The sequence below is a fragment of the Oncorhynchus mykiss genome, chromosome 10 (genome assembly GCF_057628025.1).
Source record: "Oncorhynchus mykiss isolate SJ-2025 chromosome 10, ASM5762802v1, whole genome shotgun sequence".
NCBI classification, from domain to species: domain Eukaryota; kingdom Metazoa; phylum Chordata; class Actinopteri; order Salmoniformes; family Salmonidae; genus Oncorhynchus; species Oncorhynchus mykiss.
In genome coordinates this window covers 9,022,815-9,042,500 of record NC_143031.1, presented here as the reverse complement: position 1 = coordinate 9,042,500, position 19,686 = coordinate 9,022,815, and the positions used below count along the sequence as shown (strand labels likewise).

General features: G+C 43.9%; 1 protein-coding gene across 1 annotated transcript in view; it reads right to left on the bottom strand.

Annotated features, from left to right (window-relative positions):
* Nucleotides 1-3,600: 3,600 nt before the first annotated feature.
* The window catches only part of LOC110533321 (teneurin-2-like), a 56,739-nt gene continuing 40,653 nt past the window's right edge, over nucleotides 3,601-19,686 (bottom strand). The window contains exons 2-3 of the mRNA XM_090188884.1: nucleotides 4,950-5,232; nucleotides 3,601-3,689 (exon numbers count right to left, since the gene is read on the bottom strand). Of these exons, the coding sequence (XP_090045010.1) occupies nucleotides 3,682-3,689; nucleotides 4,950-5,175 (234 nt within the window). The 5' untranslated portion in view covers nucleotides 5,176-5,232 and the 3' untranslated portion in view covers nucleotides 3,601-3,681. The remainder of the gene's footprint in view (nucleotides 3,690-4,949; nucleotides 5,233-19,686) is intronic.

The following is a 19,686-nucleotide window of genomic DNA, read 5'->3' as shown; positions in this document are numbered from 1 at the left end:
AAGGATTGCCTTCCAGAGAGACATCAGAGATTGTAACATTATTTGTTTCACGGAAACATGGCTCACTCGGGATATGTTGTCGGAATTGGTTCAGCTCCCGGGCTTCTCCTTGCATCATGCCGACAGAGATAAATCTCTCTGGGAAGAAGGAGGGTGTATGCTTCATGATTAACGACTCATGGTGTAGTCTTAACAACATACAGGAACTCAAGTCCTTCTGCTCACCCGATCTACAATTCCTTACAATCAAATGGCAATTTTACCTACCAAGAGAATTCTCGTCAGTTATGGTCACAGCTGTGTACATTCCCCCTCAAGCAGACACCAAGATGGCCACCAAGGAACTTCGCTGGACTATATGCAAACTGGAAACCATGTATCCTGAGGATACATTTATTGTTGCTGGGGATTTTAACAAAGCAAATTTGAGAACAAGGCAAGCCCTCCGCCCCCTCCCTTCGGCAAATCTGACCACGACGCCATCTTATAGGCAGAAACTCAAACAGGATGTACCAGTGACGAGAAACATTCAACGCTGGTCCGACCAATCGGAATCCACGCTTGAAGATTGTTTTGATCACGCGGACTGGAATATGTTCCGGTCAACCTCAGAACAACATAAACCTATATGCTGACTCTGTGAGTGCGTTTATAAAGAAGTGCATTGGAGATGTTGTACCCACTGTGACTATTAAAACCTACCCTAACCAGAAACCGTGGATGGATGGTGGAATTTGCGCAAAACTGAATATAAACAGTGTAGTTATTCCCTCCGAAAGGCAATTAAACAAGCGAAATGCCAGTACAACGTGTTAATCCTCGCAAGACTGATGGCCCAGACGGAATACCTATGTAAGAATGCTGTTCATTGACTACAGCTCAGAATTTAACACCATAGTACCCACCAAGCTCATCATCAAGCTGGAGGCCCTGGGTTTCAACCCCGCCCTGTGCAATTGGGTCCTGGACTTTCTGTTGGGCCGCCCCCAGGTGGTGAAGATAGGAAACAACATCTCCCTTAACACGGGGGCCCCACAAGGGTGTGTTCTCAGCCCTCTCCTGTACTCCCTGTTCACCCACGATTGCGTGACCATGCACGCCTCCAACTCAATCATCAAGTTTGCAGACGACACAACAGTAGTAGGCCTCATTACCAACAACAACGAGACAGCAGGGGGGGGGGGTTGGAGTCAGAAAAACAACCTCTCACTCAATGACAACAAAACAAAGTTTTCAGTTCCTCTGCATGCACAAACTGGTCCACCCACACAGACAGTGTGGTGAAGAAGGCGCAACAGTGCCTCTTCAGCTTCAGGAGGCTGAAGAAATTTGGCTTGTCACCCAAAACCCTGACAAACTTTTACAGATGAACAATCGAGAGTATCCTGTCGGTACAGCCTGGTACGGCAACTCCACCACCCTCAACTGCAAGGCTCTCCAGAGGGTGGTGCGGTCTGCACAACGCATAACCTGCCCTCCATGACACCTACAGCACCCGATGTCACAGGAAGGCCAAAAAGATCATGAAGGACATCAACCACCCGAGCCACTGCCTGTTCACACCACTATCATCCAGAAGGCGAGGTCAGTACAGGTGCATCAAAGCTGGGACCGAGAAACTGAAAAACAGCTTCTATCTCAAGACCATCAGACTGCTAAACAGCCATCACTAACTCAGAGAGGCTGCTGCCCTCATTGAGACCCAATCACTGGCCACTTTAATAAATGGATCACTAGTCACTTTAAACAATACCACTTTAAATAATGCCACTTTAATAAAGTTTACATATCTTACATTACTCATATCACATGTATATATGTATAAACTGTATTTTATGCCATCTATTGCACCTTGCCTACGCCGCTTGGCCATCGCTCATCCATATACTTACATGTACATGTTCTCATTTACCTCTTTAGATTTCTGTCATTAGGTAGTTGTTGGGTAATTTTTAGATTACTCCTTAGATATTACTGCACCGTCGGAACTAGAAGCACAAACATTTCGTAAACACTCGCATTAACATCTGCTAACCATGTGCATGTGACAAATAAAATTGGATTAGATTTGATTTGATGGGCGCATGCAGATCAGTAACTGGAAGAAGCAGTTACTGATATGTGCAGCGTCCAGATGTTCCTCATTACACACATCAGACCAACACATAGTTTTACATGTTCAACATAGGAATCATTGCAAAACCTCTTGTATGATCTTTGGAATTATTATTCTTAATTTTAATATATATTTTTTTTGATATGGCTATTGTACTGTATAATGACCACTACATCCGATGGGTGTGGATACTACTTTAGAGCAGATTGTGATCAATACAAGTGGATGATTTAGTTCCCGTTGTTTTTGCAAATACCGGGGTAGGTTGACTGATGACTTGAACCAGATTGCAGGCCCTGGTTGCAGCTTAGAGATTATTTCTGAATGGGCAACTTGATGACAACCAGTCAATATTTTGGTCACCCAGAAAATATACCTCTCTATTGACATCACATACATTATCCAACATTTCACACGTATCGTCCAAATACTGACTGTTAGCACTTGGTGGTCTATAGCAACTTCCTAGGAGAATGATCTTTAGTCGGGGCAGATGAACCTGTCGCCATATTACTTCTATGTCATCTGACATGAGGTCCTCTCTCAGCCTGACAGGAATATGACTCTGGACATACATGGCAACACCTCCTCCATTTGCATTTCTATCGTTCCTATATATTCTATAACCACGTATGACGAGAGAACATGAAATATTAGAAAGACAAAGCGCTAATAACAACGCAAGTCTATCGATACACCTGGTAGTGCGAGTGGATAGGGGGAGCGCGTTTTATGGCTTATAAAATTATTGAATAAAGTGTTGACATCTGCTAATCATGTGTATGTGACAAATACATTCAAAAATACCAGGGTATTTTGAGTCAAATCTTAGAAGAAAACCCTGATGTAGACGGCTTGGCTGTCGAAAAGGTTGGATATTATAAAAAATATATATATTATTATTTTTTGCATCTGAGCTCCTAGAGTGTGCGGCTCTCCTTTTATTTACGAATAAAAATCTTAAACATGAACTCACTCCTAAAAACAGCATCTCTTTGCTGTATTACGTTGGCATTCTCTCTCCAGTCATGGTTTTTAAAGTTTTTAAATCTCACACAGTAGAGTCGACTATCAACTGTCAACTTCGCTGTGGGCTTGTGGAAGCTGCAGACCATGTGATCTGAGCTACCTGATTGGCCAGCGGACGGGCTATAGGTGCACTTGACTTCCTCTCTGGGCCCACCGGGTAGGCGGAGTTTGTACCTCTAGACACATGAAATGGTTTCAATTGGGAACACTCCGACTAACCGTCACGCAGGGCAGCTAAATCAACCTACCGCAAACGGTGTTAAAATGAGAATAAAAATAGTAACGGAAGGCTTCAACGTTGAGCTTTTTAAAGAAATGTTTGGTGATTGACTAGGAAAGCCTTGGTGACCACTGGCATACAAAAAAAAACAGTTTTACAACGTAGGAGCAGGCCCAACCTGTCATTTCGGTTTCATGCTCAAATGAATATTGATGGGCTTTAGTATGGATCCGATCTAAGCAGCATCTGTCACCCGGTTTTTAATTGACAGACTGACGGGGATGTTAAAAGCCTTTGTTGTTGTTTTCACGTGGGTTCAGTATCCTGTGGAATTGAATAAGAAAAGGCTGCAGTTAGCTACTGAATATTCTGAGTTAAGGGTCATTGCTTGTCCAGCCCCGTGAAGGAAGAATTAATCATCCATACCCTGTGGACACCCAAAGCAAGGTTGGACTGGCGCTATTAACTGGAAATAACCTAAACCTCCACACTATCACTTCCCTTTCCCCCAAAAAGACAGCTCATCCTAGTGTAGAGTGAAATCCTACAATACTACAGATGACCAGGTAAGTCTTGTGTAGAGTAAAATCCTACAGTGCTACAGATGACCAGGTAAGTCTTGTGTAGAGTGAAATCCTACAGTACTACAGATGACCAGGTAAGTCTTGTGTAGAGTGAAATCCTACAGTACTACAGATGACCAGGTAAGTCTTGTGTAGAGTGAAATCCTACAGTACTACAGATGACCAGGTAAGTATTGTGTAGAGTGAAATCCTACAGTGCTACAGATGACCAGGTAAGCCTTGTGTAGAGTAAAATCCTACAGTGCTACCGATGACCAGGTAAGTCTTGTGTAGAGTGAAATCCTACAGTGCTACAGATGACCAGGTAAGTCTTGTGTAGAGTGAAATCCTACAGTGCTAAAGATGACCTGATAAGTCTTGTGTAGAGTGAAATCCTACAATACTACAGATAACCAGGTAAGTCTTGTGTAGAGTGAAATCCTACAGTACTACAGATGACCAGGTAAGTCTGGTGTAGAGTGAAATCCTACAGTACTACAGATGACCAGGTAAGTCTGGTGTAGAGTGAAATCCTACAGTACTACAGATGACCAGGTAAGTCTTGTGTAGAGTGAAATCCTACAGTACTACAGATGACCAGGTAAGTCTTGTGTAGAGTGAAATCCTACAGTACTACAGATGACCAGGTAAGTCTGGTGTAGAGTAAAATCCTACAGTACTACAGATGACCAGGTAAGTCTGGTGTAGAGTGAAATCCTACAGTACTACAGATGACCAGGTAAGTCTGGTGTAGAGTGAAATCCTACAGTACTACAGATGACCAGGTAAGTCTGGTGCTTGGAGTTTGTGGAAGTGTAGGTGATTTAAAAGAGAGACCAGTATCATTACTCAGACTGTGGGAGGTTCCCTTCAGTGAACCATCATAAAAAACACACGCTGCGGAAGAGAAAGCAGTCCCGACAAGCGGCTAATAGGAAGACCCTGTGAAACAGGAGGAATGTATGAAAAAAAATCCCAGGTCAGAGGGAGACAGACACAGAAACAGAGACGTGGAGCTCACCTTGTCGGACGTACTCCTGGTGCTCGTGGCGCACCAGCTCAGCCACGCAGCCCCCGTAGTGCAGGTGCGTGTCGCGGTCATAGGCCTTGAGCGTCTCACTGGAGCTGTAGGACTTCTGGGTGGCCACGCGGCACTCCTCCGGCTGCAGGGACGCGGTGGCGTGTTGGAGGTCCTTCCTGCAGCGGCCCCGGGTCAGGGAGCGGTGCGGACGCTCCTTCATGTCCATCTCCACGGTGACCGGCGCTGCTGCTCTTAGAGGATTGGCTCAGGTCAAGGCTCTGACCTGTTAGGGGTGAGAGTGAGTGAGTGAGTGAGTGAGTGAGTGAGTGAGTGAGTGAGTGAGTGAGTGAGTGAGTGAGAGAGAGAGAGAGAGAGAGAGAGAGAGCATGAAAACAGACACACCGAAGTAAAGCGTTCACTTTCTAAAATACTAAGATCATGCTGCACTGAACTGTGTTGTCTTAGGTAAGGTTCTTAACTTCAGTACCTATCCTCCTACACAACAAGATATAATCCCTTATTCTGCCTGTGAGAGTCAAACTGTTTCTGAAGAAATGGAAAGAAATATACCATACAGGCATTTAACAGTGCACGTCTATTTTGGAGAAGTCATGTCGACAGAATGAGAGCCCCATGGGGATTGATTTAGTTGTCTCATTCCACATCTCCTGCTGAGGTTAAAGATATATACAGACACTTATCAACACCTGACTGACTACACTGTCAAAACACAGTCAGAACACACTCTACCCCCCACACACACAGCGAGCAGGCAGTCTCAACAGGAGGGACGAGGACTGGGGATCCTCACCATGTCTCAGGCTCATTATCACTTGGTGAGTAAGTTATTTTCTGACTAACATAGTGGAGAGAGAGAGAGAGAGAGAGAGAGAGAGAGAATCATAGCTAGAAGGCTCTGCTGGAGGGAGGAGGCATCCTTCCAGACGCTCCACATTGACACCAGCCCACTCTGCATCTGTCTGTTAGGCTGAGGCTGTGCTACCCCAGCCAGAAACCAGCCAGGGCCTCCACCACCACCAGCTACTGAGCAGCAGGAAATTAGGGCCTCAAAGAGCAGGTAGTACAATAATGCATCTCTTTTGTAAACAGTAGACTTCTGTTAGAACAAAACAGTGAGATTCCTTTTTGTGATCCACCTTAAATCGTTCACACAGCAACAGGTTCAAGTGAATTGCACAAAATGATAGAACAAAAGGACTATTGTTTGAAGCTCACAGACATACGTTGGAAAGATTGTTATTAAGTTGTCCTTGTTACACTTTACCAACCGATAAGCAGTGTATGAAAGAAAGAAAAAAAAATTCTCTCTCAACCCTTTTTTGTAGTTACACATGTTTCCAGGAAAACAAGGACAAATCTATTGATAACAGCTTTGCATAGGAAGCTTTTGAACATTTCGTCTTAAAGAGACTCACCGGTACTTTTACAACTAAGGACCCTCTGAGTGAGTTTGTACTTTAAAATTGTGAAAGCCCTTAAAGAGATTCTCCGGTACTTTTACAACTAAGGACCCTCTGAGTGAGTTGGTACTTTAAAATTGTGGAAGCCCTTAAAGAGATTCTCCCCTACTTGTGTATACTTTTTAGCGAGTAACTCTGAAAGAAGCGCTCGAGCCAAAAGTGGTCCCCGAATATTTCACTACCTGTGCAGATATGTGCACCACGTCATTGCTCACTCTCTCGCTCTGCAGTGTGTGCGCATCTTGCTAGCTGTAAATCAAATGGATAGGGGCTGAAGCTCATTGGCTAGAACTTAAATTGCTACGGGGCTGGCCCATGTGGGGGAAAGTTCAAGGGAAAAGGGCGCAGCAAAACATGGGATTTTGTGGTTAATTGAGGTAAAACAGTAATTCTGTTAATATGTTATGCATGTACAGTGGGGCAAAAAAAGTATTTAGTCAGCCACCAATTGTGCAAGTTCTCCCACTTAAAAAGATGAGAGAGGCCTGTAATTTTCATCATAGGTACACTTCAACTATGACAGACAAAATGAGAAAAAAAATCCAGAAAATCACATTGTAGGATTTTTTATGCATTTATTTGCAAATTATGCTGGAAAATAAGTATTTGGTCACCTACAAACAAGCAAGATTTCTGGCTCTCACAGACCTGTAACCTCTTCTTTAAGAGGCTCCTCTGTCCTCCACTCGTTACCTGTATTAATGGCACCTGTTTGAACTTGTTATCAGTATAAAAGACACCTGTCTTTTAAAGTGGGAGAACTTGCACAATTGGTGGCTGACTAAATACTTTTTTGCCCCACTGTATGTACTATGCATTGACACATCCAGCCTAAAGCGGAGAGGTTTCAAAATATTTAGAAGTCACCAAAGTTCCGGAGCATGTCTTTAATTCCACTGACTGTGCTTGTTGCTGTGGGCAGATCCATATTTTTAATAAGGTTTTATTTGAAGTGTTTACATAATCAAGAGGAATCTCCGCTCTGGGCATTGATTACCAGCAGTACTTATACTCACAAAGGCCTCATCATGTGAAGTGGTAAACACTGGCGCTCATCTGGACTGACAATAATAACCCACTCAACAATAGACAAGGAGAGAGTCATGATGACAAATAAAAGCCAGTTTCTTTTATGTAGGTCTCTCATGTACTATGTATGACTCCAGCCAACCTTGCTTGTGGTCACAGATTAAGGAGGGGTGGGATTGTGTTCAATAGGACGAAAGGATCCATGTTGGATTGTCAAAGATCAGTTTGAGAGCCAGGAGAGACTCATGGTGGAGCCTCGGGGCAGAGAGAGATAGAGTGATGAAACAGCATTATAGAGGAGAGGTTAGAGCCGAATGAAAAGCATCAAAGGCAGGGATACGTGAAGCTATATGAGGTATTGTAGCAATTATCAAGATGAAGTGCACTAAGGGTTCTCATTAAAGAGCTTTCAACCTGGACCCGGTTTCCCAAAAGCATCTTAAGGCTAAGTTCATCGTAAGAACCTTCGTAGGAACATCGTTAAATCTCAAGAGTTTTTTTTCCCAAAACCATCGTTATTAACGTTGCACTTCAAAACACTCGTAATCCAACGGCTAACCCCCCTCCCGCATCACATTACAAGCAGTATAGAACATAGAATCACATGGTCTATCCGTCTCTCTGTGACTGCCCATAATTTTAGAACAAAGTTGACTACCACAAATACAAAGTTGTCAATGTCTTTGCAATTGATACAAACAAGTGCTTCAAATGAAACCTGAGATGACTGCATTAAAATATACATTTGAGTGGACAAAACATTAGGAACACCTTTCTAATGTTGAGTTGCACCCCCTTTTTCCCTCCGAAGAGCCTCAATTCATCAGGGCAGGGACTCTACAAGGTGTCAAAAACGTTCCACTGGGATGCTGGACCATGTTGACTCCAATGCTTTCCACAGTTGTGTGAAGCTGGCTGGATGTCCTTTGGGTGGTGGACCGTTCTTGATACACACAGGAAACTGTTAAGCGTGGAAAAACCCAGCAGCGTTGCAGTTCTTGACACAAACCTGTGTGCCTGGCACCTACTACCATACAATGTCTTTCCCATTCACCCTCTGATTGGCACACATACATATGTCTTGAGACAGAAAAATCCTTCTTTAACCTGTATCCTCGCCTTCATCTACACTGATTGAAGTGGATTTAATAAGTGACATAAACAAGGGAGCATAGCTCTCACCTGGTCAGTCTATGTCATGGAAAGAGCAGGTGTTCTTTATGTTTTTTTTGCACTCAGTGTAAATAGACTACAATATGCCTATTTCATTCTTATTGAAAAAATGTAATGTTCTATAAATTGAGTTATATTTTGGATACCTGTCGGATACCATCTGTAATTTGTCTCAATATAATGTTACGCTGATGTGTAGCCTAATGCGCGTAATGACGTACATTTGTATGATTTGTGTACAGGCAGGGCTCCCTTGAAAAAGAAGACTTGGTCTCAATGGGATTTCCCTGCTAAAATAAATGTTAAATAAAATAACGTTCATTTTTATTGGGTCAGTGGCGTGTATTCATAGGGGCCAAGGGAAGCCAGCCCCCCCCCCCCAAACGAAAAAAACAATAATTTAAAAAAATATATTTTGTCTCTTTGTTTTTTATCATTTTCCTTCAATTCGCAAGATGCTGAACGTATTTCACCGGAGAAAGCACCCGAGCGAACGAAACAGCTCCCCCCTGTCTCTATATGTGTAGCCCATCTATCTGATGCTGTCTGGTCAAAAAAAAAAGTATGACGTTGTTGCCGCACATAACATTGAATGCAAGGGAAGCCAGCGAGGATTTGTCCTTTCTTCCTAAAACATATATATAAAATAATAGCCAATCAGCGTTGCGATAAACTGAACGAGCTCAACCGTGAATGGTTCTGGCGCACCACATTTTTTTTAAATAAGAAAAAGAAAAAAGGGAAGCCAGTTTGGATTTGGCTTCACACCAATCACATCACATCAAAAACCAAACATGATTGACAGAAAAAACAGGAATTGTTGCATCTCGTTGTGGTGCTTTCCTCCAGTGGCCAGCTAGCTAGCTAAACTTGTCCCTTTGTTAAATTAGAACATGGATGGAGATAGGGATTTGGACTGATGGCGATTCTAGCCTGAGAGGATGGAAGTTCAATATGTAGCTAGATGTAGTAGGCAAATGTTAACTAGCTGGTTCATTATTGCCCATGAAAGGAAGTTAGGTTAGCGAGCAGGCATTTTAGACAGTTAGCCTCGGCAACATAAAAGAGAGGATGGCATTGGTGTTTCTTTCTAAGTGAGTGAGGCGAGGTGAGGTGAGTCAACATGTTTTTTTTATTCTTGCGAGCACACACACACACACACACACACACACACACACACACACACACACACACACACACACACACACACACACACACACACACACACACACACACACACAAATCAGTACCATGGACAGCCATATGATATTTAGCTTACGTTGATTGGACTAAATTAAAGTATTAGAAGCATAGGTGAGTTGATGATGTTGAAATGTTAAAGTTGAAATAATGCTGGAATATTGGAGGCACCTCCTGTTTTCTTTGTGACTTGCGACTTGCCTATCGCTCCATGGTTCTAAATCAATAGTGTAGTAGTACGAAAATGTCTAAAACATTAACTTTCTTGACCATGCTGTAGGTCATGTAACTGTTTGTTACATGCGATATGTTTTGTGGAATTCATCGGAGAGATGTTTCTCTACGGTTTTGTGATGAAACACAGGTGTGTTTATTCTGCCATTGTGTCTTCTTACTGTCTCGGACTTAGAGGTATATATCACGGTAGGAATGCATATGAACTAACAGGTTATAGAGCAAACAACGCAATTATTACAACACATTGGTTGTAATATGGCTATTTTCTTCCTGGCTTGGCTTCCCCAGCGATTTTACCCACACACCGCTACTGTAAGCATTAGAATAAGCCTCCTCGATATTTGCAGCCGTAGGTGGTAATGTCTCTCTAGCAGCTGGTACGTCATCAGTATTGTGAAATAATTAGAATTTTAAAGGTGATTGGAATTGAGAAAGCTGATTCCGAGAGCAGCCCTGCCTTTCTTTCCATCCTATCAGTATCGACCCATGTACCAACGTCACACTGTGCTCTCTGAGTGGTGTTTTGGGAAACGTGTGTTACATTGTCGGCTGTTGTAGGAAAGACGCAACGCTAAAAATACTCCTAAGTGGTAGTCTTAATTACCAACAACGACGAGACGGCCTACAGTGGTAGGCTTGATTACCAACAACGATGAGACGGCCTACAGTGGTAGGCTTGATTACCAACAACGACGAGACGGCCTACAGTGGTAGGCTTGATTACCAACAACAATGAGACGGCCTACAGTGGTAGGCTTGATTACCAACAACGACGAGACGGCCTACAGTGGTAGGCTTGATTACCAACAACGACGAGACGGCCTACAGGGAGGAGGTGAGGGTCCTCGGAGTGTGGTGTCAGGAAAATAACCTCACACTCAACATCAACAAAACAAAGGAGATGATCGTGGACTTCAGGAAACACCAGAGGGAGCACCCCCCTCCACATCGACGATCCACATCGACGGGACAGTAGTGGAGAAGGTAGTAAGTTTTAAGTTCCTCTACGTACACATCACAGACAAACTGAATTGGTCCACCCATACAGACAGCGTCGTGAAGAAGGCGCAGCAGTGCTTCTTCAACCTCAGGAGGCTGAAGAAATGTGGCTTGTCACCAAAAGCACTCACAAACTTTTACAGATGCACAATCGAGAGCATCCTGTCGGGCTGTATCACCGCCTGGTACGGCAACTGCTCCACCCACAACCGTAAGGCTCTCCAGAGGGTAGTGAGGTCAGCACAACACTTCACTGGGGGCAAACTACCTGCCCTCCAGGACACCTACACCACCCGATGTCACAGGAAGGCCATAAAGATCATCAAGGACAACAACAACCCGAGCCACTGCCTCTTCACCCCACTATCATCCAGAAGGCGAGGTCAGTACAGGTGCATCAAAGCAGGGACTGAGAGACTGAAAAACAGCTTCTATCTCAAGGCCATCAGACTGTTAAACAGCCACCACTAACATTGAGTGGCTGCTGCCAACATACTGACTCAACTCCAGCCACTTTAATAATGGAAAAATGGATGTAAGAAATGTATCACTAGCCACTTTAAACAATGCCACTTAATATAATGTTTACATACCCTACATTACTCATCTCATATGTATATACTGTACTCGATACCACCTACTGCATCTTGCCTATGCCGTTCTGTTCCATCACTCATTCATATATCTTTATGTACACATTCTTCATCCCTTTACACTTGTGTGTGTATAAGGTAGTAGTTTTGGAATTGTTAGGTTAGATTACTCGTTGGTTATTACTGCATTGTCGGAACTAGAAGCACAAGCATTTCGCTACACTCGCATTAACATCTGCTAACCATGTGTATGTGACAAATAAAATTTGATTTGATTTGATTTAAACCTAAGTTCCATTGCTATCGGGGAACCTAAGCAAGAGACAAGGACTGAATGGAATAACCCGCAATAATTACTTGAGCCCTGTTAACCACAACGATTCTAGGACAAATTGATCCTCAAGCCAGTCTACTCTCAATTACAAGAACACACATCATACCAGCACATAATTATGAATGTAAACATGGGGACTTGAAAACAGTTCATGCATCTGGATAAGAAGCGGAGACTTAATTGACTCATTAATCCTTTTAAAACTTGTGTGTGACTATGTGTCTGTTTTACTTGAGAGAGAGAGAGACAGAGAGAGAGAGAGAGAGACAGAGACAGAGAGAGAGACAGAGACAGAGACAGAGACAGAGACAGAGACAGAGAGACAGAGAGACAGAGAGAGAGAGAGAGACAGAGACAGAGAGAGAGACAGAGAGAGAGAGAAAGAGAAAGAGAGAGAAAGAGAACATGCTCACACCTCCACAGAAAGTGGCACGTAAACAACAGAGGGATTTAAGATACAGTTCAATAAGGGAAAGGGAACATCATAAATGGGCACGGGCCCCAGTCAGTGCCAGATGAAGAGAAAAAACAATCTTGTGAGCTCACCATGGCAGCAGCAATCCACATACTCCATTTAAACTAATCCCTAAATCCACATTGGGCAAACCTCTCACTGCCCTAATCTGCCTGTAAACAAAGGGATTTGAAAGGGTGTTGTGACTGTGACCAGAGCTGTGATACCAGCAGTGATTCAGACACACCATGCCTGGCTGAGGACGGACACCTGTGGGTCCTGATGGTTTAATTGTGGCTGCTTGGAGGGTGGGGAGCCATGGTGGGGAGCCATGGTGGGGAGAGTTAGGAGCTAGCCCAACAGGGGTGGGGAGCCATGTTGGGGAGAGTTAGGAGCTAGCCCAACAGGGGTGGGGAGCCATGGTGGGGAGAGTTAGGAGCTAGCCCAACAGGGGTGGGGAGCCATGATGTGGAGAGTTAGGAGCTAGCCCAACAGGGGTGGGAGGCCATGTTGGGGAGAGTTAGGAGCTAGCCCAACAGGGGTGGGGAGCCATGGTGGGGAGAGTTAGGAGCTAGCCCAACAGGGGTGGGGAGCAATGATGGGGAGAGTTAGGAGCTAGCCCAACAGGGGTGGGGAGCCAAAGTGGGGAGAGTTAGGAGCTAGCCCAACAGGGGTGAAGAGAGTTAGGAGCTAGCCCAACAGGGGTGGGGAGAGTTAGGAGCTAGCCCAACAGGGGTGGGGAGAGTTAGGAGCTAGCCCAACAGGGGTGGAGAGAGTTAGGAGCTAGCCCAACAGGGGTTGGGAGAGTTAGGAGCTAGCCCAACAGGGGTGGGGAGAGTTAGGAGCTAGCCCAACAGGGGTGGGGAGAGTTAGGAGCTAGCCCAACAGGGAAATGACTGGATAAATTGGGAGATGGAAAAAAGGGAGAACATGCACCAGGGAGGAAGAGGATTAGGAAGAGGATGAGGAAGAAGAAGATGGTGTGGAATAGGAAAATTATGTGGAAGTGGAAGAGGATGTAGAAGACGAAGAGGATGTGGAAGAGGAAGAATATGAGGAAGAGGATATGGAAGAGGATGTGGAAGAGGAAGAATATGAGGAAGAGGATATGGAAGAGGATGTGGAAGTAGAAGAGGATGTGGAAGAGGAAGAATATGAGGAAGACGATGTGGATGAGGATGTGGAAGTGGGCAGCCTGCCAGGAAACAAGGGATAGTGCAGGAAAGTGGATGTGAGGAAGGAGAAAGAAAGAGGGGGGAGGAGAGGAAGACAGGTTATGGTGCAGAGAGCTCAAAATAGAAAGAGACCAGTGGGTAGAGGTAGAGGGTACCTGAGGATTTGCTGTGGATCAACTGAGCTGTGATGTGCCCTCAGGCACTCAAACTGCCGGTAGTCTCTGGAAGAACAGAGGTAGCCTGGCTAGACAGACAGAGAGACACATAGCAGGCTGGCTAGGGAACCAGAATAACAGAGAGTGTCTTTGTTGGAGCCTAGTGAGTCATGTAACTGACAGACTGGTAAAAAGGGCTTTTAATTGAGCTAAAGCTGCTACTTCAAGGTGAGAACTCAATAAACATGTATGGCATTTCACTGATTGATTACCGAGTGGCAGTGAAAGTTTCTCTCCCTTCTCACTACATGTTATTTTCATTTCAGTGTTTCAATAATTCCTTTTGATGATTCAAGACAGTTTCTCTGTACTAAACTTCAGGCTAAGATATCTCTAATCCCCCCACAGATGCTCAGGTGTGCCTTAAGCAATTCTATCTATTTGACCTTTTGCAAAGGTTCTTGGAGATAGGATAGAGTATTTTTACCTTTCAGAGAGCCGTGAGTTTGGAAGGATGGAAGCAGCCCAGCTGTGGCAGACCTGAGCACAGCCTCAGGGGTAACTTGGGTGGACCAGCGTGATTACTAAGCCCTCTCTTTTAGTTTTCCCTGTCTACTTCATCAAATGCAAAACAAAACTGACCTGATTTGAGTGAAAGAAATCGTATGTTTCCAGTAGTTTTCGCTAGCTACTACTACTGTAGGACAATTACAGTTATATATATACTGAGCCATCAAACAGGCAATGTGTCAATACAGGATTAAGATTATATTATTATTTTTCATTTTGTGTTATTGACTGTACGTTTGTTTATGTGTGTTGTTGTTTTTCTCGCACTGTTTTGCTTTATCTTGGCCAGGTCGCAGTTGTAAATGAGAACTTGTTCTCAACTGGCCTACCTGGTTAAATAAAGGTGAAAAAAAACAGGACTAAGATCAAACCCCACTACGCCGTCTCTGACGCTAGTTGGATGTGGTAGTGCATGCAAACTATCAAGGATTAAAAAGGGTAACCCTGCCGCAAACCTCCCAGTCACGCAAGCCTACCAGACCAGCTAAATGTCCTCTATGCTCACTTCGAGGCAAGCAACACTGACCCATGCATGAGAGCAGCTGTTCCGGACAAATGTGTGATCTAAACAATGGGAGTAAAACCTTTTTAAACAGGTTACCAATCACAAGGCCGCAGGGCCAGCCAGATTAAGAGGACGCGCACACAGAGAATTCGCAGACCAGCTGGCCAGTGCCTACACTGACATTTTCAACCTCTCCCTGAACCAGCCTGTAATATCTACATGTTTCAAGCAGACCACCATAGTCCCTGTGCCAAAAAAACACCAAGGGAACCTGTCTAAATGACTATCACCCCGTAGCACTCACATCTATAGCCATGAAATGCTTTTAAAAAGGCTCACATCAACACCATCATCCCAGACACCTTGGACCCACTCCTATTCACATACCGCCTCAACAGATCCTCAAATGACACAAGCTCTATTGCATTGCACACTGCTCTCTCAACACCATAGTGCCCTCCAAGCTCATCACTAAGCTCAGGACCCTGGTACTGAACACCTCTGTCTGCAACTTGATCCTGGACCTCCTGACGGGCCACTCCTAGGTGGTGAGGGTAGGTAACAACACATCTGCCACTCTGACCCTCAACATGGGGGCCCATCAGGGGTGTGTGCTTAGTCCCCTCCTGTACTCCCCGTTCACCCACGACTGTGTGACCGCACACGACCAACACCATCATTAAGTTTGCTGATGATACGACGGTGATAGGCCTGATGAAACAGCGTATAGGGAGGAAGTAAGTGATCTGGCAGTGTGATGCCAGGACAACAACCTCTCCCTCAATGTCAGCAAGACAAAGGAGCTGATCGTAAACTACAGGAAATGGAGGGACGAGCATTCCCCCATCCTCATCGACGGGCTGTAGTGGAGCAGGTCGAAAGCTTCAAGGTCCTCAGTGTCACTAAGGAATGGTCCGCACACACCAACACAGTCGTGAAGAAGGCACGACAACTCCTCTTCCCGCTCAGGAGGCTGAAAATATTTGCCATGGGCCTTCATATCCCAAAAAGTTTGACAGCTGCGCCATTGAGAGTATCTTGACTGTCTGCATCACCGATAGGTATGGCAACTGCTTGGCATCTGACCGCAAGGCACTACAGAAGGTAGTGTGTACGGCCCAGTACGTCACTGGGGCCGAGGTCCCTGCCAACCAGGACCTCTATACCAGGCAGTGCCCCAAAATAATTATCAAAGACTCCAGCCACCCACGTCATGGACTGTTCTCTTTGCTACCACACCGCAAGTGGTACCGATGCACCATGCCTGGAATCAACAGGACCCGGAACAGCTTCTACCTCCCCTCCCCCCAAAACATAAGACTGATAAATAGTTAGTTAAATAGTTAACCAATCGGCATTGACCCTTTAAAAAAAATATATATCGGCAAATGTTTATTATCTATCCTGTTGCCTAGACACTATATGTACATACTGTATCTACCTCAATTACCTCATACACCTTTACATCGACTCGGTACTGGTACCCAGTGTATATAGCCAAGTTATCATTACTCATTGTGTATTTTTCCTTGTGTTATAATTGTTCCTATATTTTTCTCTCTGTATTGTTGGGAAGGGCCCCTAAGTCAGCATTTCACTGTTAGTCTACACCTGTTGATTACTAAGCATGTGACAAATAAAATTGTATTTGATCTGAATGATGAGGAACTATTTCGGCCCAAATTGCTTTGATGTGTTAAAACAGCCATCTTCATTTAGTGTGCAGGTTGGCTCCCACTCAGGGCTGGATGAGAGGCTTTTGTGAGGAGCACCTGTAATGATGTATGAGGTAGTGCTGAGTGGAGGGGGAACTGAGAGGATGGTAGCCCTATCCAGAGGACTGCTCCACAGGCCACCTCAGCCTCCCACCCCCCTGGAGATAATGGAGATCCTCTCCAAACACATTAGATTCCCCATGAGACAGCCCTCACAAGTGGCTGGAGTGGCCTGCACGCTCCTCTCCCAAGTGCCATAGAATTATAATGCAGACACTAGTCGAGGCACTGGCTATACAATTTACACCGCGCCTGTGTCCTTCACAATCTCATTATTTGCCCTATTTTTGTTGAGGATTTTCCACAACGTGGAAAATTGGGTATTTTTCGTTCATGAGCATGGAAATAGAATCACTTCTCTTTTGTCTCTGCAACTCAACATTTTCACCATAAATCCATTTGGTGCTATTAACAAACCTATGGGCACATTGTGACTGGGACTGTTGGTTGGTTGCGTAGTAATTAATCAGATCAGCCTTGGCAAGGGTTTGGATACAGTATATAAATAGTGTATATTTTTTTGCTTTGTATTTGTAAATGTTGTAAATTTGTATGATTTGTGTACAGGCAGGGCTCCCTTGAAAAAGAAGACTTGGTCTCAATGGGATTTCCCTGCTAAAATAAATGGCAAATAAAATAAATAAATAAAAATATCCCCACCAGACTCAAAGACGAGGAAATTATATAAGATATGAGTCAACATTATGAAAGACAGGTTCACATCATTATTGTGTAGCTATTCACAAACAATACTGTCCTTATTCAGCATCTGTCATCTATTTACAGCACCGGATAAATTGACAAAATGGAGGATGAAAATGTAGGCCAATGTCACCTCAATGACAACAGATGTACAGTTGAAGTCAGAAGTTTACATACACCTCAGCCAAATACATTTAAACTTAGTTTTTCACAATTCCTGACATTTAATAATAATATAAATAAAATTTGATTTGATTAAAAAAATTCCCTTTCTTAGGTCAGTTAGGGTCACCACTTTATTTTAAGAATTTGAAATGTCAGAATAATAGTAGAGAGAATGATTAATTGTATTTCTTTCATCACATTCCCAGTGGGTCAGAAGTTTACATACACTCAATTAGTACTTGGTAGCTTTGCCTTTAAATTGTTTAACTTGGGTTAAACGTTTCGGGTAGCTTTCCACAAACTTGCCACGATAAATTGGGTGAATTTTGGCCCATTCCTCCTGACAGAGCTGATGTAACTGAGTCAGGTTTGTAGGCCTCCTTGCTCGAACACGCTTTATCAGTTCTGTCTGCAAATTTTCTGTAGGATTGATGTCAGGGTTTTGTGATGGCCACTCCAATACCTTGACTTTGTTGTCCTTAAGCCATTTTTCCACAACTTTGGAAGTATCCTTGGGGTCATTGTCCATTTGGAAGACCCATTTGCGACCAAGCTTTAACTTCCTGACAGATGTCTTGAGATGTTGCTTCAATTTATGTCCATAATTTTCTGTCCTCATGATGCCATCTATTTTGTGAAGTGCACCAAAGCACCCCCAAAACATGATGCTGCCACCCCCGTGCTTCACGGTTGGGATGGTGTTCTTCGGCTTGCAAACCTCCCCCTTTTCCAACCTTAATGATGGTCATTATGGCCAAACAGTTCTATTTTTGTTTCATCAGGCCAGAGGACATTTCTCCAAAAAGTACAATCTTTGTCCCCATGTGCGTTGCAAACCATAGTCTGGCATTTTTGTGGCGGTTTTGGAGCAGTGGCTTCTTCCTTGCTGAGTGACCTTCCAGGTTATGTCGATATAGGTCTGGTTTTACCTTGGATATAGATACTTTGTACCTGTTTCCTCCAGCATCTTCACAAGGTCCTTTGCTGTTGTTCTGGGATTGATGTGCACTTTTCGCACCAAAGTACGTTCATCTCCTTCCTAAGCGGTGTGACGGCTGCGTGGTCCCATGGTGTTTATACTTGCGTACTATTGTTTGTACAGATGAACGTGGTACCTTCAGGCGTTTGGAAATTGCTCCCAAGGATGAACCAGACTTGTGGAGGTCTACAACAGGTCTTGGCTGATTTATTTTGATTTCCCCATGATGTAAAGCAAAGAGGCACTGAGTTTGAAGGTAGGCCTTGAAATACATCCACAGATACATCTCCAATTGATTAAATTGATGTCAATTAGCCTATCAGAAGCTTCTAAAGCCATGACATCCTTTTCTGGAATTTTCCAAGCTGTTTAAAGGCACAGTCAACTTAGTGTATGTAAACTTCTGACCCACTGGACTTAATACAGTGAATTCTAAGTGAAATAATCTGTCTGTAAACAATTGTTGGAAAAATTACTTGTGTCATGCACATTCCAAAACTATAGTTTGTTAACAAGAAATTTGTGGAGAGGTTGAAAAACAAGTTTTAATGACTCCAACCTGAGTGTATGTAAACTTCCGACTTCAACTGTATATACTATGTACCTAAAAAAATACTTTTAACTTCTGTTATCTGACAACACTGACTTTGTTTCTTCTTCTCTCCGTCATCCCTCTCTCACCGATCAGTCCTCTGGCAGTGGCCCCACGGCCTGTATGCAACCTGCCATCACTGCAGCTGCTGTGACCTTTCCACGGGGCTGAGTTGAGTTCAGACCTCAATTCTCCAGGAGGCCTCATTATCAGGAAACCATTAGTGGGAATTTGTCAAAGCATGCCTCGGAGACACACACAAAAACCGGGTGTGGAGTTACGTTGGTGTGTTCTGGTTTCTGTCTCAGCATTGTTCAGAGAACATGTAGAGGTCAGAGAAAAAGACAAAAGGGCTAATTAAAACATCCCTCTGTTACAGTCTTTCCATTCTATTCATTTTACCCGACACTATTCAGTCTGCAAGCAGCACTCCGGAGCTACTGTGAAATCAGATACGTTTGGTTTTTCTGTCAGAGGGAAAATTGTTCTTGGCCCAGACTTGGCATACAGTACAAAATGTATTCAGCAACAGCACAGCAATGATAACAATCTAGAAAAATCACGTACATGAGCATATTCTAAGTTTATTGCTCAATGTTCTTTGACGATGAGACGAGGT